The following is a 27,335-nucleotide window of genomic DNA, read 5'->3' as shown; positions in this document are numbered from 1 at the left end:
AGCGCGCATGTGTATATTTCATTGTATGACAAACAAATGTATCTTCTTTGGAACGCTCCGACTGTCTCTGACATATTTTCTTAACGGCTATTATACTGCGGTTGCGGATTGTACTCTACATTTCATGAAGAAATCTCCAAGTTAAATGGGAAATTCTAACGCGATTCCTTCCTTGTGGATGTAACAGCTGAAAGGTCCTAATAGCTTTTTATAATTTATTGCTGAGATTATTCGCGTATCATTCGTCGGCACGCAGCCTAAGGACGATTTATTGGAGCGAAGCCAGCTTTGTGAAAGTGTTTCAAAATAGCGGAACTTCAATATTTTCGAGTGAATATCGGTGGTGGATTTGTGTAGAAATAAAAGTCGTCAGTTAGAGGATTGGCACGAAGCCAAATGATGAAACCGATACGATAGGCGCCACCCCTCTCCCTAGTCTAAATTAACTATTACGTAACTCATAAATATTTTAAATACATATTTCCATACTAAATACGTGATAGTACCTCCTTATAGTATGTTTTCGACGCTGAAGTGAGCATTATGGAAATTGATTTTAGCTAAATTGTGAGGATTAACAGCTACCTACTCAAATTTACAGTGCTGGGTTGCTGACTTTGTAAATTTGTATTTGTAAATTTTTATAAGGCAGTATTGCTTTTATTATGGTACATAACATAAGCGTTTTAGGTGCTCCCATGTGGTTTTACTAAATTACATATAGGTATTTATTTTGAAGGAAGAGGTTTCCGGCGTTCAACATGATTATATTTTTTTTCAAGGATTTTAAAAGTTTGAATACTTTGTAGCTGGCGAAGAGATAAATCAAAATAAGTTTCAAAAACTATTTTTTTATTGTTATTTACATATATTTCACCGCATTACAGTTTAGATTATAGGCTTTAAATATACAAACGCCGTGGTGAAATACAATTGAGTTTCTCCAAACATTCGAAACTCAATCCCCCAAAAAGTTGAATATGCAAATATTTCATCAAAGTTAGTTCTCGTATTCAAAACGCCGATTACACAAACTTTTCAATTAAACAAGTACGCTCAAACGAACACAGAATATAATTTGATTAACATCCGCTCCGTATTCAATATTTGAACATCATTCGGATATTCATTCATAAAAATAATAATTGCACAAGGATAGTCGGTCCGTGAAGGAAATCATTGACATAACAGGCGCAGAATAAAATGACTGAAGATACAGATGTGTAAAGCGTAGGGTGCGCAAGTGAGGCGGGGGCGGAGGGGCGGGCTGCCCTCAGTTCCTCGGAGGCTGCGAGGCTCGACGCCGCCCGCCCTGCTGTCACTTGCCAAAACATTGAACCTATTGTTTTTATGCAAAACATACGTTTTATGCGATGAATACAAACACGTGAATTTGTGCCGCGGCGGGCGCGAGGGCTGTGGAGAGGCTTGGCTTCTATTTAGTAAGTGCTATTTATGTTTTGCATTAGAAATCATTTTAGTGTGATTTGTTTTTGATTTTGAATACACTTATTATGAATATAATTTGCATTTAACAAAATTGAATGAGGAGAAAATGTGTTTGTATACGTATTTTTCAAGCTAATAAAGAAAAAGGAAACTTTTTAATTAACACTTCAAGTTTAGTAAATAAACAACACGACTATTTTCGTGTATTCGTTTATAATTTTAAATAATTTCTTTATGTAAAATTTCTTTTAATATTCACTGTAAGTAAACCTCTCACAGAAAATTAGTAAAGTTTCTTCAAAGATGTCATTCAGTTTAGGGAGCAGGAATACTTATCGTAAGGACTACAGCTTGTCCAATTATAGAGCTTTTTACTGAAAAGTGGCCGCTCTCGCAACTGAAATAATAAGAGCTTTGGGGTCACCTTTTAGAAACTTCGCGCAAGAGGTCCTTATCCTTAAGGACCTCTTTAGAAGCTCTGGAGATATTTATAACTCGTAAAAGAAAATTACGCTGTAGTATCTTGATAGGCGATTGTAAATTATATTTCCAATTAGGTTTCATTTATATTCATACCTTTTTCATTACCTTTAGATGTTTTGTGTATAAGTTTAATTTTATGTATTTGAATAATTTCATTCAGTATTATATTATTAAATTGGTATCAGTAATTTTATTCATTATTTGACAGGAATACCAATTTTAGGGTGAATATTAAGCCAAAGAGTGCCAAAATAACAAAGTAAACGTTAAAAGGAATTACCATAATGACGCAGGTCTATTTACGAGCATGTGTATTACGCGGCTCGTCCTTGGTGCCAACATTTATAGCGGTTATCATATATCTATCGACGTGTACTTGCCAAACAACCTTCGCACCTAAATATGATATAAAAACAACATCGCAAAGCTTACACGAATCGCCCACTCCCATTATCTCGTCGACTACGCTCAGAATGAAGCCATTAACATCAACAGAAGGCCCGACCACCATTACTTTAACAACAAAGGGGAGCGTTAAAACAACAAAGGCTTACGAGGCTACCGAGAGGCCGAGTGCCGCCCGCAATTCAACGGTCGCAGCGGACGTGAGCACAAAAGCGTTGGTGAAAAGTGCAAGAAGGCAAAAGTTAAACACTACTTCGAGTGCACTCGGAAGCGCAGTGCATACCCCGGCTCGGCTTCAAGATCGCTTGGGGGCAATAGATTGCGATCTGCCAGTCTTACCGAGGGAGTCGCGCCTCTGGAGAGGAAATGAAACGCATGAGTTGAATTTGCCTTTAACGGTAAGTTCAATTATTTATTTTATTTAGATAAGCAGCGTGATTTGAAACGTGAAACAGCGTGTTTTTTATTTTTAATTTATTTATTAATTTAATTATAACGGTTTAACACAATTACATCAACGAAAATAAAAAATTAAATTACAATTTATAAATAACAATAATCAATCAGTTTTGGACCGCAGTAAAGTAGGTATCTCTACAAATGGACGTAGGCTTGAAATAGGATTTAAGAATTGGTTCTGCGAAGGCTGCCCTTTATTTGTATAAATATAGACGAGAAAGCTACCTTATTTATTTGATTTCTATAAATATGATGAATAATTTTTAAGGAAACACTCCACGTTCCCTTAAAACAGGTTTAAATGAAAGATATTGGTGGATCTAGATATTATGTAGAGTCATTTTATATTTATCTTATCGTCCTTTCAAATAAGACTTGTTTACCAGATGCAATACAATAATATAGTTTTTAGTGTTTCAATATATGTATATAATTGATACCTGTTTGGTTAATCGATATCTTATTCTATAATAAATAATTAATAACTAAATTCTAAAGAAAAATAATCATTTCGAATATTGTGAATAAGATTTATTCATGACATAATGGCACTATCACATTCTTGAATGTGATATAGTGCCATGGTATTCAATTTATAGATACATATCGGATTGTAACTTGCATATATTTGATCAATTTTTTTATCTAAGTAATGAGTTATCTCTTACCTCACGGGCAAATATAATATTCCAGTTGGAAAACTTGATCGTGACGAGAGCAAAGAGCATTGCGAGGTCAAATATATAAACCATAAATCGTCTTACGCTAGAGAAAACAGAGGAAAAGGTTTCTTGGTTCAGTAATTTTGCTCCTTTATTATTCTCGAAGATGTTCCCACGGGCTACATCATTTTGTATTTATTTGGAAAAGGATACAGCTGTTTGCGAAATTGATTGTAAAGTGCTCGCAATTTATGAATAACAATAACGATTAGGCTCTTTCGTATTTATAAATTACATAATATAAGTAGTGTTCAAAATAATAATATCAAATTGTAATAGGTACTTAATATTTTTTTAATTTATTTTGTTAATGCCTTTTGGCTCGCTTATAACGTAAAATCAGTGATCGAACTGAAAAAGGAACCTTTTCCTCAAGAAATTTTTCCCCACGATGCAAAAAATCTGCAAATAACCTAAACGCATAAGAATCGAACAAAACACAAGTTATAGGCAGCATATTCCAGTAAATGAAATGGTTCGATAGCCAATATTGCATCTAGTTAAGTAGGTATAATAATTATAAATTAATATATGTGTGAGTTTTACCGCGTGGGTAACGGAGGAGTGCGCGGGAGGGCGGTTCGGGGGCGACGAGGAGTGCCCTCAGGTCATCGTGTCATGGGAGGGCTCCGCCGACATACAGAGTGGAGACATCCTTATCGTCCGCATCTCCGACGCTTTATTGCTCGACCGCACCGGCCATGTTGAAACCAAGAACGAATCTATCGACACGAACTCTTCGCTCGCAGAAAGGTCAGTGTATATATAATTTGACCTATATTTGCAAGTGATCCTTATAATACGTTAGTATCCGAGTGGCCGATAGGGTACACTGAGCATTCCGTTTCTACGAGGGTTGTTTTTCAGGGCACATCATACGCTACTGCAGCCAGCTGTGTATCAGGTGACGCGGCAAGGACACGAACATTGTGACGTTTCTGATGGCATGCTACTCGATATCAATCCCTTGGATGAACATGATACTAAGATTTTCACACTTTATGACAAAGATTTAACTGATGGGGTCAATTTGTTAATAGGTACTTAATATTTTGTTATTTAATAATAACGCTCCAATAAGTAAATTTCATGTATAATGCTGTCACGAGCAAGAGTTTTAAAACTTTCGCCTAGTAAATTAATTTGTTTTGTCTATCTTAAAATCTTTCATATCCTCTTATTTTTCTTGGGATTTTCTTCTTTATGCATTTCAGCCTTTGAGATGGAAATAAAATAGACTTTATTTACTTCGATTCATTAATATAATAAATTAATAACATATAAATATGTAGCTATACATCAAACGATTACGATTCCAAATTGTCTATAGTCTAGACTCTAGACTCTAGTAAGTAGAGTACTGTTGTGTTTTTGCTCATTTTCATGGTGTTCCACTGTCCACATATTGACAATGCAGATTATATTCCATATGAATATGCACATATATTTTTGCATAAAAATACTATAAAAGTAACTGAATAGGGACACTCCTTATGCAGAATGTAATTGATATATTTACTCCTGCGTAGTTGGCTAATGTCAAATAGAGGTTCGCCACCGTGTACTGTCGTGGCAAGAAATGGTCGGGAGAACCATTAAACAGAGTAAACATTTTATACATCGCTTTTTAATTTATTATGCCAAAAAGTGAGATTCATAAATGACTCAAACTTTTTTCTCAGCCTATCTATTTTGTATATGTCGTGGTCATATCGTAGATTTGATCATTTCATGATATGAGTGGCCATTTCACGAAATGGTCGCATATCGTGAAATGGCCAACATAGTTTGATCAGATCGTTAAATCGTCAACGTTTCACGATTTGGTCATCCACATTTGGCCAGATCGTATAAAATATAAAGAGTCCATAAAATATTAAAAAAATTCAGAATAACTATATTCTAAAAACTTGTTTAATGTCATTAAAGTTAGTGCCGCGGCAGCGGCCGGCGAATGCCAGAAGCGAATCGTTTTTGCAATAGAAAACAGTTAGGTTAGGTTAGGTTAGACTTTGATAAACAACGCACGAGCTGAGCGAGCAAAGCGAGCGTGCCGCGGCAGCGGCCGGCGAGTGCCAGAAGCGCTTTTTAAAAAACAAACAATTATAATAATATAGTAGTAGTTTCTTAAATTATTTTATTTAAGTCGCATTTTTTCTTAAATACATATAAGATATCCACATTTTCCATAGTACTCGTACCTCTTCGTCGTAAATTCTTTGCTATGACTTTCTTCATAATATTGTTATTAAACGAATTATGAAGTTTTTAACTGCGAATAATTTAATTTTCGCCAGCGGCCGCCATCTTATCACGTAAACACAGAGCTTGCAGCGCCTCTACCAACGATTAATGTAACTATTTTACGATATGATCAAATAATTTTGATCATTTCATGAAAAAACCGTGCGTTAATTGGCCATATCGTGAAACGATTTCTTATCATTGATCTGCCCAAACCACATCATGATGTGGCCAAACTAAATTGGCCATTTCACGATATGCGACCATTTCGTGAAATGGCCACTCATATCATGAAATGATCAAATCTACGATATGACCACGACATATATCTAATTAAAAAAAAATCTAATTAATTACCTATTAAGGTACAATAAGTACGGAAGGGCTGGAATAAGAAATCCTTGAAATCCACACCAATTTATACGATTTGTAAAATTTGTATATTTGCGTGACTTACGTAGTTTTGGTGGGCTCTTGAGTAGTAAAACGAACATTTCAACATGGAATGGCAGGGAAGAACGGTTATGCGTGACATGAAGCATTCTTAAAGCCTGTAATGACGTTATATTGTACGTTTTTGATAGCATTATAGCGACATTTTTGTTCGATAAGTTAGTGGTGTATTTACTACTTATCACGTTCATGTAACAATAAAAATTTTACAGTTGTATCCGAGAACTGGGGGTCACAATGTGTCCGCTTGAAAGTGACGGTCAAGTCAGATAACTGCGGTGAGTCTCAGGATTGTTCTGGGAAAGGAGTATGTTACACAAACGTATCTATGGTAGGCCATTTAACAATGTGATAAGCTATTTTTTCGTGAAAACATATAATGTAGAAAACGTTAATTATAGGAAGGTTACGAATGTCAGTGTTGCCCTGGATATATGGGTCCGCACTGTGAAGACAGGGATGCCTGCAATCCATCACCCTGCTTGAATAATGGCATTTGTGTCGACCTCACGCAATCTCTCAACGGGGCCAACTATCACTGTCTTTGTCCATACGGTACGTATTATTTTATAGCGTTAATATAAATTTATTTTTACACGACTAAGGTTGATTTTCTTTAAACAATTATTTCTTCCACATGGCTAAAAGCGATCTATATACCTATGTGATTGCTTATCGGCTCAAGTTTAGGCGATAAGACGACCTTCTTAACTGTTTTACTTTTATTTGTTTTGAAGCAGTTATAAGGATCTTATAAACATTTAAAATTTGAAGCGCTTAAAGGTCTTTGCTTGAGTAAAATCCTTATGCAGCGTTGTATCAGCAAGAAAATACAGAGATTAACTCGGGATTAAAATTAGTCTGAAGTGGGTGAAGCAATAAATTTCTGTTTATATCGCGGATCGCTTTGAACCGCGCCGAATATAAATTACATTTTTCGGTCAATTAAATTCCAATGTGACGTAATCTGCAACCGTATGCGAACCGCGTTGTTGCGTAACGTTTCAACCCGCTTTGCGGTACCCGTAAAAGGTATTCAAATGCGGACAAATATTTTCAGCTTTCAATATCTTAAATATCGATAGATGTCCATTATTCATCGATTTGATGCTGCTTCTTGAAAGGTTACTACTAAGGGTACTACAAAAATTGTATTGCTCCACTTTCCTGTAAAAGTTGACAACGCAAGCGAATCTTGAGTCCGTTGACATCGATGTTATTTTTCAAAGCATAAAGGTCCATTAATTTGCACCTATAAACTTATCCTCACGTCATCATACATATATTCATCAATTGGTATTCATAGAAATAGATACTCGCTTTACTCCCTTTCATATTAAGAAGTCATAAAAATGGATGAAATGTCGCTGTTAATGAATATTGCATTATTGTAATTTTTTAACGATTCAGATGCCTTTATATTAATTAATGGCAATAATGTCTCCTGGTTTTGTATAGGTAATTGTCTTACAATGTTCATTACGTCTTGTATGTGTGCGTATCATTCTTATTAATTGTACCCACCATTGTGTCGAAAGCAAAAACTTCGAGGCTGATTAAATTAAACCGTGGCATTTATCCTTATTGGATACCTTTTATTGTTATAAATGAATAGTGTTAATTACAAATCCAACTAAAGTATTCGTAATTCATTAGGATGTAGGGATTCATGAATAATTCTGACAATATGTACGATGTTTTTATATAAACATATAATTAAATCTATACTTTTAAAATGATTAAGAAGAATTCATAAGTAACTTGGGTAATCTAAATCTTATAGGATAGGTACTGAAAGTACGCTCTGCAATTTATCGGTGTAGCGGTTGTAAACATTACTGTAACGCTTCGGGCTCTGGATTCAATCCCGGGGTTGGCAATAAAGCCTGGATTACAGCAGCAGACACTCTCCCTTTACATAAAACATAATTAGTGAAATGTGTATATTAATAGCATTTCCATTTCATGCATTTCCCATATCCCTATATATTATATACGGGATATACGGGCGTTGTTATGTTTTAATTCATTAAGTACGCAAACCCGGTTTTAAACACAGGTTTTACCGGGCGGAAGTGTGAAAAAGATCCATGCTTTTCATCGCCGTGTGTGAACGGTGGATCGTGTATGAGCATGGCAATGAACGGTTCGACAACTTTCCATTGTGCTTGTACGGAAGAGTGGACGGGCACACACTGCGAGCTGCCGGCCACCGGCGGGGCCTGCGCTGATAAGCCCTGCGGCAAAGGCATCTGCGTAGAGCAAACCGACGATGACAGCGGACCGAACTTCCGATGCTTCTGCGAGCCTGGTAACTTATTTGTATAACACCTATTGAAAATGTTTAACATGCTTATTTATTTGTATCTTTGGAGCTTGTATTGCAATAACTATTAACTATAATGATTATCATTCGGTTTTACATATAAATATTATTAATGAGGAAAATCTTAGATTATGGATTGGTCTCCGCGCGCGCGCTGTGCGCTATCCTTAATCTAAGGAGGAAAATGTTAAATATTCTTACAAATTATTAAATGCTTATTCTAGTTCAAAATAATAATTCATGGCATACTAAGGCTTGTGTAAAGCTTCGAGGTAATTCATTGTTGCAATACAAATAGGTACAATCCGTAAGCTCTGGTTACTTATTCAATGAATAAAATAGACAGAGAAATGGACCGAAGAAAATGATGAGTTTTTACAAGAACAAAATTAACTGGAGTTGTTTTCGTGCCGGAGGAATACAAAAAGCGACGAACAGAATTTGTATTTCAATGGACGTGTTTTATATTTAAGGAAGAGCAATTTAAGTTCTGCGTATCTTCAAAAAGTAATGTTTGTAATTTGATATTGATACTGCGTAGGTATATTTCATGTGTTGTCACTACATACCTATGCATAGGTAGTATCAAAAATGGTTCCGCCGTGTGTGTGTCTGTATGCTGAAATCTTTAAAACTAGGCAACAGATTTTGATGCTGTTTTTTAATAAATAGAGTAATTATCAGGTTTTAGTAAGATCTAAAAGTATTTGATTATATATACAGGGTGTCCCAAAAAGTAGTGATGAACGGAAGCTGGGAGGTAGAGGACCAAGAGGGCTATCCGAATCACCCCCATGTGTGTTATGCGATTTTTCGTATTTTCGGAGTTATTACATTTTTTTTCAATTTTTCATCTATCGCCGAGTACGATGAGATTTTTATTTATGGTGACGTGAATTATTGCGCTAGATGCTTGTTTTTTTTTGTGTGCTAAGCTGAAAGATAGGCCAATTCAGTATGGTAACATTTACTATCGTTAGATCTTCGAATGGAATAAAAAAAAGAATTAAATGCCAAGAAAGATAAAATTACCCAGTATGTTCATAACTTCAAGGGCCCATAAAAAAATAAAATCACATAAAAAAGGTTTCCCATTTGGCTTTTAAAAACTTGCTCTATCGATCAGGTAGCCACCATAAAAATTTCATTTTATTATTCTGAAGGCTTCAATCGAAAAATTGAAATCTAAATGTGGTAAGTGCAAAATTTTTATTAACATGATGATCATTAAAACCAATAAATAGGTGTTTAATTACCAGAATTTTTTTAAATAGCCCCGCTGTTGCTCAGTGCAAGTGCGACATCACCGTAAAAAGTTGTCTTTTAAATGTCTGAATGCTTTTTTATCATTTTTAATGGTTTCTTCTGCTACTATGAATTTCCGGGTTATTTTGTCCAAATTGGGGCATTCTCTCAAGTAGCCGAGGTCTTTTTAGTATCCCCATTGAAAAAAAATCAATGGGGTTTATTCGAGGGACCGTGGAGGCCAGGCTTTAAAGCAGGCGTCACCGGCGCATGCGCAGGCTGCAACGACCAATCCATCTTTCAGGGTATTTTTGCCCTTTAGCCTGGCCTCCACGGTCTCCGGACATAAACCCTATTGAATTTTTTCCGTGGGGATACTACAAAGACGAGAGACTGCCACAATTTGGACGAAATAACCCGGAAATTCATAGTAGCAGAAGAAACCATTAAAAATGATAAAAGAGCATTCAGACATTAAAAAGACAACTTTTTACGGTGATGTCGCACTTGCATTGAGCAACAGCGGGGCTATTTAAAAAAAATTCATTTTTAAACACCTATTTATTGGTTTTAATAATCATCATGTTAATAAAAATTTTGCACTTACCACATTTAGATTTCAATTTTTCGATTGAAGCCTTCAGAATAATAAAATGAAATTTTTAGGGTAGCTACCTGATCGATAGAGCAAGTTTTTAAAAGCCAAATGGAAAACCTTTTTTATGTGATTTTATTTTTTTATGGGCCCTTGAAGTTATGAACATACTGGGTAATTTTATCTTTCATAGCATTTAATTCTTTTTTTTATTCCATTCGAAGATCTAACGATAGTAAATGTTACCATACTGAATTGGCCTATCTTTCAGCTTAGCACACAAAAAAAAAAACAAGCATCTAGCGCAATAATTCACGTCACCATAAATAAAAATCTCATCGTACTCGGCGATAGATGAAAAATTGAAAAAAATGTAATAACTCCGAAAATACGAAAAATCGCATAACACACATGGGGGTGATTCGGATAGCCCTCTAAGTCCTCTACCTCCCAGCTTCAGTATATCACTACTTTTTGGGACACCCTGTATATACAATATAGAGACATCTCATCTGTCTTTATAATATTGTCTTTATTTTAAAGTGTAGAATCCCAATCACATCCAAGCCTGAGCTAGAGCCGTGAGTTGTATCTTAGATAACATAATCCGATATAGTGGCAATATCTCGTCGAATCAATATTCAGCGTGAAAGTCTTATTGCATTTTGGCATGATGCCATTTTTTATCTCATGCGTTGTTTTGTGCCAGGACAAAATAGCATACTGTAGCATACTGTCTTTGACAGACTGATGAAATGAAAAATAATCTCTTTCATATTCATGCAAATGAAAGGATAAGAAATTCATTTCTCTTTGCCGCGACTGTATGGAGATCATATTTTATAATCCTTCAGGCGTAGGTACCTATAGTCGTAAATTAGATATTGCGAAAACGGATGACAGGCGACAAATTGGAATTTCTAGTTTGGCAATGTTTCAGGACAGCATATTGCTTTGCAATTTTTTTGTTCCATAAGAAATCTAAAGAAATGTATTGTGTGCACTCTCTGGGGAAGAAATAAATCAGACGGAAAATATATTCCGACCAAATTTTCCGCTTTTCATGTAGATAATGATTAGAAAATATTTAATTTAAAGATACTAGATATAGAACATATAGTATCTAGTGGCGAAATAATAACTTATATAAAATTTTAAAGACTAGAAAAAACACGATCACTAGGCGGGATTCGAACCTGCTTCTTCCGCCGTGTTTATTCATTAAAATTCAAGAATAACTTAGGTATATCATTTAATTTTTTTTATTTTAGCTTTTATAGCATACAAATGCTCTATAAAAAAACTTCGCTAAATTTAAACCTAAACCTCTCAATACAACTCTCATAAAAAAGCATTTACGTACTAAAAACATCCCTTTGATATTCATTGTAATCTGGCTAAGGTTTTAGATTTGTATTTGCACCGTATTACGTATTCTAACCTTAATTACTCGTATGCTCCATTGTCCGCTTTGTAGGAGAGCTTAGATTCCTGAACCAAACAAGTGCTCTGAATCCAGTAATTATTCGCGTTCTCAATTATTTTCCATAGCAATATTGCAAATTCATTCCTTCCGCTCGAGTTGTAAGCTTCTGGTATACTCGTAGTCTGCCAATATAGATTAAACGTGAGGAATCACTGATTCATGAATTTAAAGCTTTTCCTTTCCCTTCAATTTGTTTTGTTAGCGTCGCTTGAGTGTGCCTGAATATTATCGAGCTAATACATTTTAAGGTGCTATTTAAATGTATAGTACTTATACAGATACATACGAATGTATTATTTGATTTAGGTGTAAGTATTTGGATGTCTGTATTTTACGTACGTTATATTTATCCTATCCTATCCTTCCTACTAATATTATAAATGCGAAAGTTTGTGAGGATATGTGTGTGTTTGTTACTCTTTCACACAAATACTACTGAACTGATTACATACAATGAAATTTAGTACACATATAGAGAGTAACTTGGTTTAACACATAGGATAGGTTTTATTTCGGAAATCCCACGGGAACGGGAACTATGCGGATTTTCCTATGATGTCGCGGGCGAAGCCGAGGGCGGAAATCTAGTAGGTAATATTAGTAGGAAAGCGTAAAGATATTAGGGAAAGTTTTTGAGGATGTTTGGTTACTCTTTTACGCAAATTCTACTGAACCCAAACCTGAAATAAAAGTAGATATACTTACATATTTGTATTGTACACAAAGGTACTCCGTTTTATGTTAACAGTATCTAATTCACATAGTTAACTAGTATGTAAGCATGTAGTACATAATATAGGTAATAACTGTAATATCATCAAGGAAATTAATAGAAAACATCTTATCCCTTAGGGTATACCGGAGACAGATGCGAACTAGAGTATAATGAGTGCGAATCGTCGCCTTGCGTGAACGGTGGTACATGTACCGATCAAGTTGGAGGTTTCACTTGTGCTTGCGATCGGGGATACACCGGACCTAGGTGCCAGTTTAAGGTATTTGATATTCATTTTGTAGCATTCAAATGGATTACAAATGAGTTCTTTTTAAGAATAGATAAAATTCGATCACGAGGCGATTACTCTAGCGGGATCACAAGTCGCCGGATCGTGATGCAGAAGTCAGGCGTGGCACCGGTAAGGCGAAACACTAGTTCGAATCCCTCCTCGTGGTCGATTTTTTCTATTCTTTAAAATAATTCTTGTCTCTGCTTATTTTTTATTTTTTTATTACTTATGATTATTGATTTATCATGGATTAATTTCTTCTGGTATTGTGATATGAGAAATTACAATTCCAGCTATTGCTAAGTTTTTTTTTTATTGGGATTAGGGAAGCGCTTAACCACAATCTTGCCTGATGTTAAGCTGAGATGTGGTCTAAGATGGAACGCGCTACCTTTCCCCTCCTTTTTTATATAATTTGCATCTAAAAACAAATTTATAATATAAAGTATGCAAGTGAATTACTCAAATGGTTTTTTAATATAATTACCAATTGCCTACCAATGTTTATGTTTGATTTTTATTTAACAGGCAAAATCTTAAATAAAATTGTTTGTTCTGCATTTCGTACCTTGTCTAAGATGTTAAGCTTTTCAATTATTTCATAATAATTTTGATTGATACCATTCACGTAGATACTTAAATTTTATTTATTTGCTTATATTAAAAAATATCTTGGTATAAACCAAGATATTTTAGAAAGTAAGTAAGTATAAACTTTTTCAGGTGGACCTCTGTTCCCCAAACCCCTGTTCGGAGCAACGCTATTGCGTGGACCACGGCAATAGCTACGCGTGCGAGTGTCCCCGCGGCTTTGTCGGTGAAGAATGTCATATTCCTGCTACTTCTGTAAGTTTCTTTCACACAAAACTGTACCATATTTAATTTATATGATAAACAACAAGTTTATGTTGATGGATTTACAAATTACACTTATAATTCGGATCTGATGAAACCGATGACTATATTTTGGCGCCTTAATTCTGTTAAATAATGTATTATAATATAATTTTAAACACTTAATTCTCACACTAATTATAAAAAATCTAACAACCGTTTACGCTAGAGCCTAGAGTGCGTGCTAAAGAAAAATAAACATTCATAAAAAGCAATGTACTATACACTTAAAAAACAAAACCCTCTTGTAGGTACCTATTTCTGTAATTACTTACAGTGATGTCGCATTTTTTAAACGTTGGGATTATGATGAGTTAAATTCAGAGAAAAATAACACCTTTGTTTGTTGTATCGTCGTTCATCTCTTCCCATTCGGACTTTTTATAGTAAATGAAAAGTAACTTTTGAAAAATATGCTATTTTCAGATATGCGATAACAACCCTTGTGCTCATGGCGGTACGTGCTGGAGTGGCGTGGACTCATTCTATTGCTCTTGCAGACCGGGATATACTGGAAGATTATGCGAAGGTAAAGTTTGCTCTATGGTAATTATATACAACATTATTTGTTTTATATTCTAGGATACCAGGCAGTCGAAGTCCTGATTGCAATTTTGAATTGATGAGATAGCTTTTACTTTTTATTTATTACCTTAATTATTTCGCGCTATAATGAGAAATTAATTGGATCTCTTAGTAGTAAAAGTAATTTCCGCAGAACTTATCCAACAAAAAGACAAGAAACAAGAACCTCTTTGCCGGTGATACGGTTTGGTCTTAATATTCTTATTATCTTTCTACAGCTTAAGCAGAGGTATGCAAATACTATAAAACACATATATTACATTACAGAGGACTTCATACTAGAGCCAGTGATCGATGGTGAAGGAGATGTGGACGCTGAGACTCGTGGAAGTGGATCAGTTCGGGTGATGCGGCTCCCACTTGGCCTGTACCACGATCGCCTTCACAACGTGTACATAGCGGCCGGTACCCTGGGAGCAGCGATAGCTATCGTGGGAGTTGTGGTAAGTTGGAATGTCTGGGTACGGGGGATGAATGTTGTCAGTAGTGAAATGCAGTTCTGCTGGGCCTGTACCACGATCGCCTTCACAACGTGTACATAGCGGCCGGTACCCTGGGAGCAGCGATAGCTATCGTGGGAGTTGTGGTAAGTTGGAATGTCTGGGTACGGGGGATGAATGTTGTCAGTAGTGAAATGCAGTTCTGCTGGGCCTGTACCACGATCGCCTTCACAACGTGTACATAGCGGCCGGTACCCTGGGAGCAGCGATAGCTATCGTGGGAGTTGTGGTAAGTTGGAATGTCTGGGTACGGGGGATGAATGTTGTCAGTAGTGAAATGCAGTTCTGCTGGGCCTGTACCACGATCGCCTTCACAACGTGTACATAGCGGCCGGTACCCTGGGAGCAGCGATAGCTATCGTGGGAGTTGTGGTAAGTTGGAATGTCTGGGTACGGGGGATGAATGTTGTCAGTAGTGAAATGCAGTTCTGCTGGGCCTGTACCACGATCGCCTTCACAACGTGTACATAGCGGCCGGTACCCTGGGAGCAGCGATAGCTATCGTGGGAATTGTGGTAAGTTGGAATGTCTGGGTACGGGGGATGAATGTTGTCAGTAGTGAAATGCAGTTCTGCTGGGCCTGTACCACGATCGCCTTCACAACGTGTACATAGCGGCCGGTACCCTGGGAGCAGCGATAGCTATCGTGGGAGTTGTGGTAAGTTGGCGTGTCTTGTTACCGGGGATGAATGGGAACTTATGTCAGTAGTTAAATGCAGTTTTGATGGGCTTGTACCCCGATCGCTTTCACTACTTCCACACAGCGCCTATGTGCTGTGTAAAGAGAAGCCATTGGCGTTGTGCTACGTTGATATATTAAAGATTATGGAGAGCGGTGGAAAGTTTCCAATAATTTACAAGTTATTCAGTTCATATTCATCCTGTACCATTGAAGCTTTCATAATGAGAAGGTAGGTTATATAGTCTTAAGAGCAATCTATAGTTATATTATAATTTCGCAAATGTGCGTGCGTATATTGTCAAATTTCTCTTCGTATTAACTCAAGTAGCAAGAGCGTTCCAGAAAATTTACCATTTTTAACGGATATTAAATACACCACTTCCAGGTAACAGCCTGCCACTGTCGCGTGAACAAAACATACTCCCGCTTACTGTCCGGTCTCTCAGCGCGGGTCACAGAAGCGGGTCCCCCCCACCACTGGTTGCAGGACAAACGGGAACCGAACCCGGCCCCCTTCCAACCGCCCACTAACTTCGATACTACCGACATGTACTATACATTAGACTTCAGCGACAGCCAAAGCTCCCCCCTCATTCAATAGCCATCAATATCGGACTGCTCCGATGGGGAACGGTTCAAAATACAAATTTAATATGCCAATAATAATAATCATCACGCGGTCGTCGTCTGTCGCATTTTGCACCGCTTATAAAAGTATCATTGAGCTCATGATTTCTTTGACGTTAAACCGTGATGTTCTGTTTCAAACTTCAAGTAACATAAAGGCAAGTATTTGTTTTTAGTCCATTTTCTTGCGGACATTATGATTCTGATAATGTGAGAATGTGAAAACCTTACGTTTGCATTGATATTGATGGCAGAAATGCGTAAGAGAATTTCAACTAGGTAATTAAATATAATATGATATTGATTTTATTTGAAGGTTTCATTAATTCTTATTTTTTCACTAACTAATACGACTAATAAGATAAGTATTCCATCATGAATTTTCATAATTTGCTAACCGATTTATAAAAAGTTTTATAATAAATTGGAAACACTTATTGATGGCACGCATTTCTTATTATGACCGATAGCTACTAAAATGATTGTATTAAATTGTGTTTTATCAAATTTTAAACAAACATTTTAATATATTTTGCAAATAATGCAGTAGTCGGATTTATTTTTTTGATGATTCATGTTTTATATTTTGTCAATGGAAACATAAAATTTATCTATAAAAGTATCTAAAAAATTGTCCGTGATGTCTGTACTTATGCTTTTTGCGGATATAATATTATATACCTATTTTATTATTTGAAGTACGAGGATTTTTATTCGTACGTTAAAGTTCGAATTAAATTTTATAAGAAGTACAATATCGAGTGCGTAATAATATATGTAATGGCAACACCAAACAATATAAATTTCAAATTTGCTCTAAACGGTTCATCCATTTTGAGTAGATTTTGAATAAAATATGATTTTTCTGACTCATTCCCAAACTTGAAATTGAAATGATTTGAAAAAAAAAAAACTTAAAAAAAAATATTTGAATAGAATCTTATGTGTAAATTGTAATACATTTATGATTATTATGGATATTTTGAATTTTCATTTACAATCATTTACGATATAATAGATATAAATCTGTACTGTTAGAACGATATAGTTTGAAAATTTATGTGTGAAAATAATGTGTTTAGATCATTAGACATTTAAATATTGTGTGCATGCTTATTAAGTGTTTAGTCAACTTTATTGTTTCAAACGATGTAGGATTATTTTTTACTAGTATTAAATAAAGTGCCTGTGAAATGTTAAGTACAGTATGCTACTACCCAAGATGGTTTACTAAGCCACTTAGATAGTTAAAAAATCGTGACTGTTATGCCTTTCATCCACCCTTCGTACCTTCTTGGTCAATTTATTGTGCTTCGACCTCTACTTATCACTTCGTTTTCTCTCCTATAAATGCTATTTTCTAATAGATAGATGTATTTTATTATATTATACTATAATCGAGATAATTATAAGTACCTAAATATAAAATGTTGCCTCAATGCTTTTCGTGTTCCGAATAAAGCTTTTTGATGTAAATATGTGTGTTGTAATATTGTTGAATCATTTAATATATGAATCATTCAATAAAATACCCTTTAATCGTGACAAACAATTATTTCATTTTCGCCCACAGCAGGGAACACCAGGAAAAAAACTACACTTTTGTTTTGAAGTAAAACATTTTTATTTAGATCATAAACTTTGATAAAAATAATTATATTAATAATATTTTTATGACAACTTACAAATATTCATATAAAAGAATAACGTAACATCTATTCAAATTTTAAAATTAAGTACATTAAAATCAATAACGAAAATGTGCTACCACTTTCGGTATGTATAACTAGTGTGACTATCTCCACGAGGCGGCGAGCCCGCGCGCCGTGCGCCGCGCCGCCCCGCGCCGCGCTATACACGTGCGGCGCCCGCACGCTGCGCGCTTGCGATTCTCGTCAACGGGAAATAAAATAACACTACATTTACATAACATTTGCAATCGAATATAAAAAATGTCTCAAAGCACGGATCAATATAAGTGATACTTGTCTTGAAATATATTTATGATTGAAAAATTAAAAAATATTTTTAGAATCGCTCGCGAACAACGTTGTGGACGCAGCAAAAAATATAAGCTCGAGCGACTCAAACAAAGCTAACATTATGATGAATTATTACATTGTCTTAAAAAAAGTTCAAGGCTATTAGAAAATGTTCCGCGTTTTGTAAATTCTCAGTTAAAGTTGGGTCTGTTTGAGTGCGCGCGAGCTTGAACAAATGATAGACGACTCCGATAAACATAATCATTGCACAACGACACCGAGCGGCGCAGGCTGCGACACCGCGAGGACACGCCCATTTAACTACCTACTACAACTGATTTACGTACTTTATTGCTACTGACGTTTGTGACTTATGACGAGATTCAGAATCACGATCTAACATCATTGTAAGTTAAAACATTAAAGCTGCACAATTTATAATAATAAGTACATAAATAAATATTACATCGATACGTATAAGTAGGTATAATAATATAATAATGTTAGAGTCCGCCCCGCGTATAAGGTAAATGCAGACTTTGAGCAATGCGATGCATAAAATTATAAAATTTATAGAGAGATTTTAACATTATAAACATAGTGGTTAGACATTAACGAGTGATAAGATTATATTATAATAAATGATATGGAAGATATCGATGAGGCGCAGGACGAAAACAGTCACAACGCTATCGCAGCGCATCACAATAAAATTTCTCAGAAATACGTAAATAGCATAATCTTAATTATAATTCGATTTTCTACCTGCAACACGTGTGACAATAAAACAATTAAGTATAAAATACTAAACTAAATCATTAAGTACTATAAACTATGTCATAATATGGCAGTTAGTCGAACCGTCCGCACTAGGCACTTCACTTAAAATTACATCTTGGGCGACTTTGTCTGCGACCAATGTTTCAAACAAACAGAACCTGGTTCTGAATTTTGGATAGTAAATCGGTGGACAAAACTTAATATAGAATTTTGTGACAAACAGAGCAACAAATATATTGTGGTATATTATTTTTAAATAAGATGATTAACAATAAGTTTAGATTTAGTAAATGAGATTCATACAAAAATAGATTTTTAATAATATTGTCATGGCCCGAGAGTTCACTAAAGACAGAAAACTATTATGTATATAATAATATGATATATAACTCTAAGTAAATTGTACACAAACCACTCCCGTCGATGAAAATGTTAATTCTGTTCTGATGGACGACTTGTGACCACATATAAATGACTACTACATAATCATTGTAAATTATGCAAAATGGCGGCTAAGACTCATTTAAAATTATAATTCGTTTTATTGATTCCATTTACTATTTTATTAATCAGTACCCTTTTAATTATTAATTAGGATTCGGATTTCAAGTATTTTTGTAATAATTTTGAATAAATCACACCTTCATGTTAATCACTCTGTAATTAGATACTATGTCATTATTATTGTAATAAAATAGCCATAGTATATTTAAAAAATTAATGAATATGTATTAGTCACAGCGCCTTTAACACGGAAACAATTTGTGTTCGAACTAATTCTAACACTATACTTTACCTAAGTGCATGAATTGAGCGAGCTTATAAAGCAAACTTAGGTACTTATCTCATAAATCTTAAAAAAGTGGATGGCATTTAATTTGACTTAACTCACTTATATTAAAGGATTAAACATAATTAATATGACAAAGATACTTTATGCATTTTACAATTTGTAGACTTTGATATATCTACAAAAACGTTTGTGACAAGAATTTCTTACTTTATCATCATGGCAAGATAAAAAGGTACCTGTTGAAACGATAACTACATAAATCTAGAATGATAACAGATGAATGGCACACACGTTTAAACTTCAACAGCAATTTATTATAATTTCTCAACGACATCATATTGATGAACATTTTTAGTCACTTACTTCCGTGATATTTATATAAAATGTTTAAGCCATCACCATTATTTCTGTGTAATTTCATAAGGCACTAATAGATATATACAAGGCAGTCCCGCTTCTCCCGGGGTACAAAACGTTCAACCATTATTTGTGACATTCGTTCATTAAGATGAGTGTTATGGTGATGAACCTCTTAAAAGTAAATTTCAATCTGAGATCGACGACTTCTTGAGACAACCTTATTCTTAATAGTGAGTGTAAAACTTGGAATGTAAAAAGTACATTTTTAGTTCGCCACAAACAATTTGTGAGACTATGAGCACTTAAACCTGGCGAACGTTCACAAGAACGAAGCAATGGGATCGTTCTCGTCATCACTTGGTGAAGGGCGAAGATTGGTCAAAAACTAGTGCTCTAAAGGCAGCTCCACGAATGTGATATCGTAAAGAGGCTCATCCTCGCTGGACCCCGCCGGCCGCACCTCCAGCAGGAACAAATCCTCGTTACAATAGTACGCCAGCATTTCATCGTCAATTTTGGCCGTAATCCTATAATTAAATACAAATGTTAATATCACGTCATTTTATATGTGTAATCTTAACGTGTTGATCAGTAAATATTAATTATCTTGGATTTTAAATTAAATATGCATGATGATTAATAATTTTATTGATTAATATGAGGAAACTGCAAAATAACCTGTTTTGTTTTGGAGTAGTCGGGTATTTTAATTGATTACAAAGCGTAAACGGGGACTTTGTAGGTTTAAGAAAAAAGCAATGTGAAGTTAGTGGCGCGCCCTCTAGACAAGCGAAACCGTATTACGCGAGGCGGCCGTTTTCACAAAATGTACTTTGAGATGCCAATGAAAACCACTTACCCTTTCTTGTTCTTTCGATAAAGATTATTAATTGCCGAACTTGAAATTTTGTACTTATTCTCAATCTGAAAATGAGCAGAAAATAAAAACGATTACATTGGGCCTGTGTCTGTGAACCGAGACGTCTCGTCTTTCGAATCGATCGTTGGATCGGTAACCGGTCTAGTGGTTTTACAAGGACAGAGAGTGAGTCGCGCGGGAGCACCGCAGTGCCGAGCCGGAGCAGCCGCCGAGCGCGGGTGTTAATTACAACATGCAGTTATGATGGTCGAGTGTATTAGACGGGGTTATGAAGCGCCACATCGGTTACAGCAGCGCCACGGGCGGAGGCCCGCGCGGGGCCGCCGCCCGCGGCGCGGACGAAGCGTCTCGATTATTTTCGTTTACGTTATTATAAGTCTGAAGTCTCCTTCATAAACGAATATCGATACAACGAGAAACCGAGAGAACGATCTCTCGCTCGCTCGGGTTCTGCGGTTAGCTGACATCACCAAGGTTATTTACGTGCTCACCGCATCCGCGGCGTCCTTGATACGTAACTTTGATTTATTTACTATTGTCAATGTGACGTATCAAGTTCAATGAGAGTAAAGGGTTCTAGTTTACTTACAGCGTGCAGAAGACCCTGTGTCGTAGGTGGGACCACGTGCAGAGGCGTGTAGACGTCGTCCGTGTCCTGGCGTACATACAGCATCACGCGCTCGCTGAGGGGCGGCGTGGAGGTGCGCGCTCTTTTGCCCAATACCCCTTCAAGTTCTAAGGAATCCTTACGATCGCTATATGGCGACAGTCCACCGACGTCAGACCGATACCTTTTATGAAAAAACATTTATTAGTTATTTGTTTTAATGAAGATAAAATCATAATTATTTAATAGTTTAATAATCGAACACTCACGCAGGTGCATCTGGTGGGAAGTGGTTGTGGAATTTAAGTGCTGGTGCCTGAGGCTTTGCAGCGTGCAATAGGAAGGGGGACGCGCCCTTAAGATGAGCTTCGGCAAGAGCGGCTTCATCATGTCCATAAAAACCCTGAATGTCCATTCCAGCCAGTTTATCGATATCCTCAGCTGGACTGAACAGTACTGGTGGTTTGGTTAAATCCGCCATCGAATAAAATTCGCTTCGTTCCGTAACTGGGTGGTATATTTCATCAAGCTTCTTTCTATTTGTTGCTGACATTTTCCTTTTTGCTGCTCTTCTTTCTTCATCTCTTGTTTTTCTTTCTGCGCCCTATAATTAATTAATAATGATTAGCAACGTGTTTTTTGCATTTCCTTTAATTAACTATTAAGTAAGTAGTTTTACTCAAAACATTACCTTGTCACAGAACACCTTGATTTGACAGTAGCCCCTGTGATAAACTTGCGTGTCTCTTGGGTCTTCAAAAGTGTCAATCTGAATGTGAAGTGGCAAACCCTGTAAAATAAAGATGTAATATTTAGACCAATTTCATATTTTTGATAAAACAATTCAATAATTATAAGCGTATTTGGTTTTAATTTATAAATGAAGTTTGGCATGCTAAGCGAGATTGCAATTCTCCACGCCTTTCTCTATCCATTTGGAACCATCGATCGTGTTAAATTGACTACAATGTAAGCAAATTACACAAGATATTTCACGCTAGAAATCTATGCCTGCGTCTTTACAAAATGGTTATAGTACTTATATCCATAAGGGATAATTGTAGTGAATCTACATATTATAATGAAAATATTATGCACGTGTCTGAGTCGAATCGTGTTAAAAATTTAATTACTTCGGTTCGAGGTCATCGACGGAGCGTCACCGTTCTTTGAAGAGATAATATTTAAATTGATGGCGATCTATGTAGAGTTATTTAAGTACGATAAACAAACATAGAGCGGAATATTCGATCCTCTTTGTAATATATTTATACGAAGATTGTTATATGTATGTATTATTAATTGAATGCGGAGGTGATATACGCTATATACACTATACAAGTTTAATGCGTTTGTAGATTGCTGTGCTTATCGGGGCGTCTCCGGCGACAACGCGGTTAGCGACCTCATGCCTTCATGTTGTCGTATTTCATGTGTCGCGTATTTAATGTGTTAAGCTTAATTAAATTTTTGCTGTATAAAAACCTTATTTTAAATGATAAACTTAAGGTTACGTGTAACAACTTCCCACGTTATCGAACCGAGGTAACGTATAGTTCTGGATTTACCCATTACTAATTATTGCCCTACCATGAAATAATAAGTATTTTATTCCTCGCATAAATAGATATATCTGTTGTACTATATATATTATTATATCGTTTACAAATATAAGAAAATCACTTACCTTAACACCTTTTTGACTGCTAAAATCCGTACTCAAACACTGTACGGCAATATTTATCTGAAACGAAAAATTATCCCATTTGTACTAAAACTAAAAATATAGGAATATAATTATTAAAATAGAGATGGATATAGAAATATGATCATTAAACAATTTTCTTAAGGGAACAAAGCATGCTAAGCTCTCGTTTTTTATAATAAATACTTCATTGACGTACAAAGGGCGAACTATAAAAAGATATGTGAAGAGATTTAAATGAAGTGTATTAAAAAATCCAATATAAGTATGTAATAGCGTAAGGTTTTTCTGCAGCGAGCTGCGGGGGGCGGCGTCGTGGCTTGATGCACACTCATTACCGCGGTCTATGCAAATGACCCTTACGCGTTTTTACTCGTCGCCGACACTGCCACCGATCACTGTCAGAACACATATTATCTGTCGCAAACTACTCGCATCCGCTATGGTATTACTGAGCAATGCTAAATAATTATGGATATCGATAACCGATTATCCGCGACTAAATAATGTGGTCGAGCTTAACCAATTCCAATTTTAGAGTTTTACGACTAGATAATTGACCTTACGAGATACATGCATCATTTTTTTTGATAGGTTGACCTATTCATAATTTTATTCCTTCTTTGGAATATTGAAGTAAGATATTATTATTAACCTTTTGACCGCCAGAGCAAAAACGCATCGCCGTGCCCTCCACGCCAAGCCACAAATTCAATGAGATAACCTTGAAAATAGTAGGGAGTCCAAAATGTTATCGATAAACATAATAATTCACGTCTGAATATTTGAATAAACAGCTTATAACACAAAAATAATATTTATTTAACCTCATCTCCTACTGTAAAAACTTAAGACCACATTTATAGCAACTATCAACAAAAAAAATCAACCTTTTGAGATACAAAAATACATATAAAATTGCAGCAAGTTACAGCACTATTCTCTATCAGTTACGCCCCATTGGCATGTATACATGCCAATGGCGCGGGCAACCATCCTTTTTTTATAATCTCTCGCTTCTGATTAGGGATGTGTAGCTGTATATTATTATAACTTATCGAGTTTATTTATTAAGTTTATATGAACTATAGGTATTATTGTGGAGTGTTTATTTGTAAATACCAAAACAACTATTACCTTTAAATAAAGGGAATTGCATTAAAACTACATATTTATTTTCCAATCATTTAGTTTAATACTTGAGTTATTACAAATACTAATTATATGTAGGTACCTTTAGGTTACATTTAGGTCAATAACCATATTTTGATATGACATAGCGACAATTTGTATCATAAGAATATTCTAATAAAGGCACTGATTAGACTTATTAGGTAATAAATTTTGAAAACTGCTCGCTCACTCGCCCGCTACTCGATAAAATATTTTTACAACTTTCCGCACTTAACAACACGGCACGCGCTTACGACGTCACCAGTCCGACATCTATTCATGTCAATGGCGCAGAAGGGATTGCATATCGATACTGTGCTAGGGATGCGCATGATTGGCGAAAAGGAAAATATTCAAATCAACAATATCCACAATATAGACAATATGGTATTATACCAAAGAATGTAGTATTTACCTTTTTTCTCAGTGACTAAGCTTATATATTTTTTTTGTAGTTATTACAAAAATTAAGCGAATTAGAGTAATTTCGCTAAAATTTTAATGAAGTTACTTGAATATTACACTACATCACTAGTAGGCACGTATACATGTCATTGGCGCGAGAGAACATGCTTTTTTAGCCATTAATTAAGTTATTTTTTGTCATCAAATATTTGAATAACTACTTGGCAATTTTGTTTACTGTGTACAATTATGTAATAACTGGGGATTCAGTTCATAAACTGTATAAATAAAACACGTAAAAGTAAAGGTTTAATATGTTTATTTTGTATTTATCTATGATCTGTTTCTTGGCATGTATAGGTGTCGTTGGCGCACAGGGCACGATTGCGCATGACATCTATAGATGTCGTTGGCGGTCAAAAGGTTAATTTCATCTACTTTAAATTTCTGATACTCAATAATAACAAAGATACAAATAGATTTATATGTATATGAATAGAACAGTCATTTATAATAAATGCATATAAATTCATGACATAGGATATAGAAATATATTCACTATTCATTATTCACATATTTTAAAATGTTCAATAAAGTAACACACAGAAACATGAACGAAATTGTTTTTCGTAATTCATAAAACCAAAAAACTTTTAACATTGAATAATGCAAAATTGCGATAATAACCATAAAACGTCTGTGAACATTATATTTTTTGCAATTAAAATTGCATTTGAGCCGTACAAGTTCTGCCTCTATTGCTTTTTGCTTCATTTGCCGTCGACCCCTATATGGTTTCAGGATTTTATTTAATTATTCTTCAATTTTGTAATTAAAAACGTGGCTTGAGTTTCGATGAAGCTCAAGAATAAATGTAATGCATAACTTTATGCAAGTATGGGCTAAGCATGCACATATTTTTGCATTAATAATATTATGCGTTTTATTTTGTTTGCCACGAAAGAAAAACAACAAATGTTATACAGAGTTTATATCGATGATTAAATTAAAATACATATAGGTACTTATATATAGTTGGTTTATCGTTTAGAAGCAAATTAAGATTTTATATTTTATACTTGGGAATAAACTTACTTTTGCAGCGCTTTCAAGGGGATTCCAATAGACGGCGATGGCATTGTGGGCGACCTCCTCTATGCACCCCGCTAGACCGATGCTGTTCTTTGTGTCTGCAACAAAACGATAAAACTTCATAAATCATGTCTTCAGCTAACTGTGCAGTAATGGTTGTAGAGATTTCGATTAAGATATCAACGCACAATACGTCATCGACGACGGAAATTTATTTGCTGGGCGTGAATAATCACGTGATAGGATCAATTCACCGGCGATTACTGTTTTCATTTTAGTTTTACCTAATCTTGAAGTAGTATTATAATGAGTTTTCATAATTCATGCTCAAACTTTATATTAAATGGATATGTTAAAAACGTATAGGTTTTATAATGGTTATATTTTTTCCCTAATAAATTAGCATATCATTGCCCGTTAATCGGATAGTAGTAGGTAACTAAATGTGTTTTTATTTCTCAATATTGTTGTCATTTAATCGGCTATAAAATATTCATGAATGATCAGCTAAAGACTCGAGTAGGTTCTCAGAGATATCAATAACGAAAGAAATAAATAGCGAATACTCAGGGTAATGCATAAATAAATAGCGTACAACAAGTTTTAATCGTAGGAGGTTTTGTAAGCTTGTAATGCATTATTTTAAGATGTATATTGCATTTAGAGTATTGGAAGTGCATTAGTAGACAGGCGGTGGTCGTAACTGAGTAATAGTCGCGCGTCGCAAGCCGCAGCGTGGCCCGCCGCCCGGTGGCGCGTGGGCCGCTATCGGGCTGTGTGCAATCTGTGCGGGCGGCGGGCGCGCGCCCCGCTGACGTGTTTACGATCTCCGCCGCCCGCCCTCACGCACCATATTGTCTAACTATCTCTTACTTTACGTGTAAATGTCACTGCGCAAATTCACACCTACTCGCACGTGTTTAACATAATTGTTACTTACAGATTGCATTTAAATAATGCAATTTAGTTTCACACAAACTTTAACGTCTATTAGATCGATATAATGAATGAAATTACATTTATCAGATTAGATCTAATGGTAAATTAATCTAGTGTTTACGCGTTTGCGTTTGCCGTTAAATATACTAATGAACAAGCATCTAGTATATCATTGGCTAGCGTCCTTAAATAATTTTAAATTAGAATGCGTGTCGAAATTAAAATATCTACTTTCCGAAACAAAGGAAACGGGATGAGTTAATCAAAAATCAGTGAGACATGACTAATGCTAAAACTTCATAAAACAAAGAAGGCGAAGCCAAGAAGCCGCTTTGCGTTGAACTGCCGGTCGACACGCGATATAAGAAGACTCAAACGCGAACGTAATCGGAGAAGTTATTGTGTAGAGGCGCAGTGCGTTGCGTCCCTCCCTCCCTCTCCTCTCGTGCCTCTCCGT

General features: G+C 35.5%; 2 protein-coding genes across 4 annotated transcripts in view; one reads left to right on the top strand and one right to left on the bottom strand.

Annotated features, from left to right (window-relative positions):
• The first annotated feature begins 40 nt into the window (after positions 1-40).
• Positions 41-17,699, top strand: LOC149907771 (uncharacterized). The gene is made up of 13 exons (XM_090102854.1): positions 41-194; positions 1,160-1,442; positions 2,141-2,735; positions 4,081-4,271; positions 4,386-4,558; positions 6,428-6,546; positions 6,617-6,770; positions 8,275-8,526; positions 12,720-12,862; positions 13,598-13,720; positions 14,195-14,297; positions 14,621-14,796; positions 15,921-17,699. The coding sequence occupies exons 3-13, from the start codon at positions 2,217-2,219 to the stop codon at positions 16,134-16,136; spliced, it is 2,169 nt and encodes a 722-aa protein (XP_089958980.1). The 5' UTR covers positions 41-194; positions 1,160-1,442; positions 2,141-2,216; the 3' UTR covers positions 16,137-17,699.
• A 63-nt stretch (positions 17,700-17,762) lies between these two features.
• The window catches only part of grh (grainy head), a 91,275-nt gene continuing 81,702 nt past the window's right edge, over positions 17,763-27,335 (bottom strand). For 2 of the 3 annotated variants that reach the window (XM_090102847.1, XM_090102845.1), the window contains 7 exons: positions 25,943-26,037; positions 23,252-23,308; positions 22,256-22,354; positions 21,834-22,168; positions 21,547-21,748; positions 20,937-21,001; positions 17,763-20,604 (listed from right to left, as the gene is read on the bottom strand). In XM_090102847.1, the coding sequence (XP_089958973.1) occupies positions 20,463-20,604; positions 20,937-21,001; positions 21,547-21,748; positions 21,834-22,168; positions 22,256-22,354; positions 23,252-23,308; positions 25,943-26,037 (995 nt within the window). In that variant the 3' untranslated portion in view covers positions 17,763-20,462. The remainder of the gene's footprint in view (positions 20,605-20,936; positions 21,002-21,546; positions 21,749-21,833; positions 22,169-22,255; positions 22,355-23,251; positions 23,309-25,942; positions 26,038-27,335) is intronic. The other variant, XM_090102846.1, reaches the window with a different exon arrangement.

The sequence above is a fragment of the Colias eurytheme genome, chromosome 6 (assembly GCF_061535395.1).
Source record: "Colias eurytheme isolate Ceu_HAF_F1 chromosome 6, ilColEury1 Martin Lab GWU primary, whole genome shotgun sequence".
Taxonomy (NCBI): Eukaryota; Metazoa; Arthropoda; class Insecta; order Lepidoptera; family Pieridae; genus Colias; species Colias eurytheme.
The sequence above is the reverse complement of the archived record's forward strand: the minus strand, read 5'-3'. Positions and strand labels throughout refer to the sequence as shown.

What these genes read in the sequence shown, in the direction of transcription:
- LOC149907771 (XM_090102854.1), top strand. Translation starts at nt 2,217, where the DNA reads ATGACGCAGGTCTATTTACGAGCATGTGTATTACGCGGCTCGTCCTTG. An exon ending in GTTACACAAACGTATCTATG is followed by an intron (nt 6,547 to 6,616) that starts GTAGGCCATTTA and finishes CGTTAATTATAG; the next exon opens with GAAGGTTACGAATGTCAGTG. An exon ending in TACTGGAAGATTATGCGAAG is followed by an intron (nt 14,298 to 14,620) that starts GTAAAGTTTGCT and finishes ATTACATTACAG; the next exon opens with AGGACTTCATACTAGAGCCA.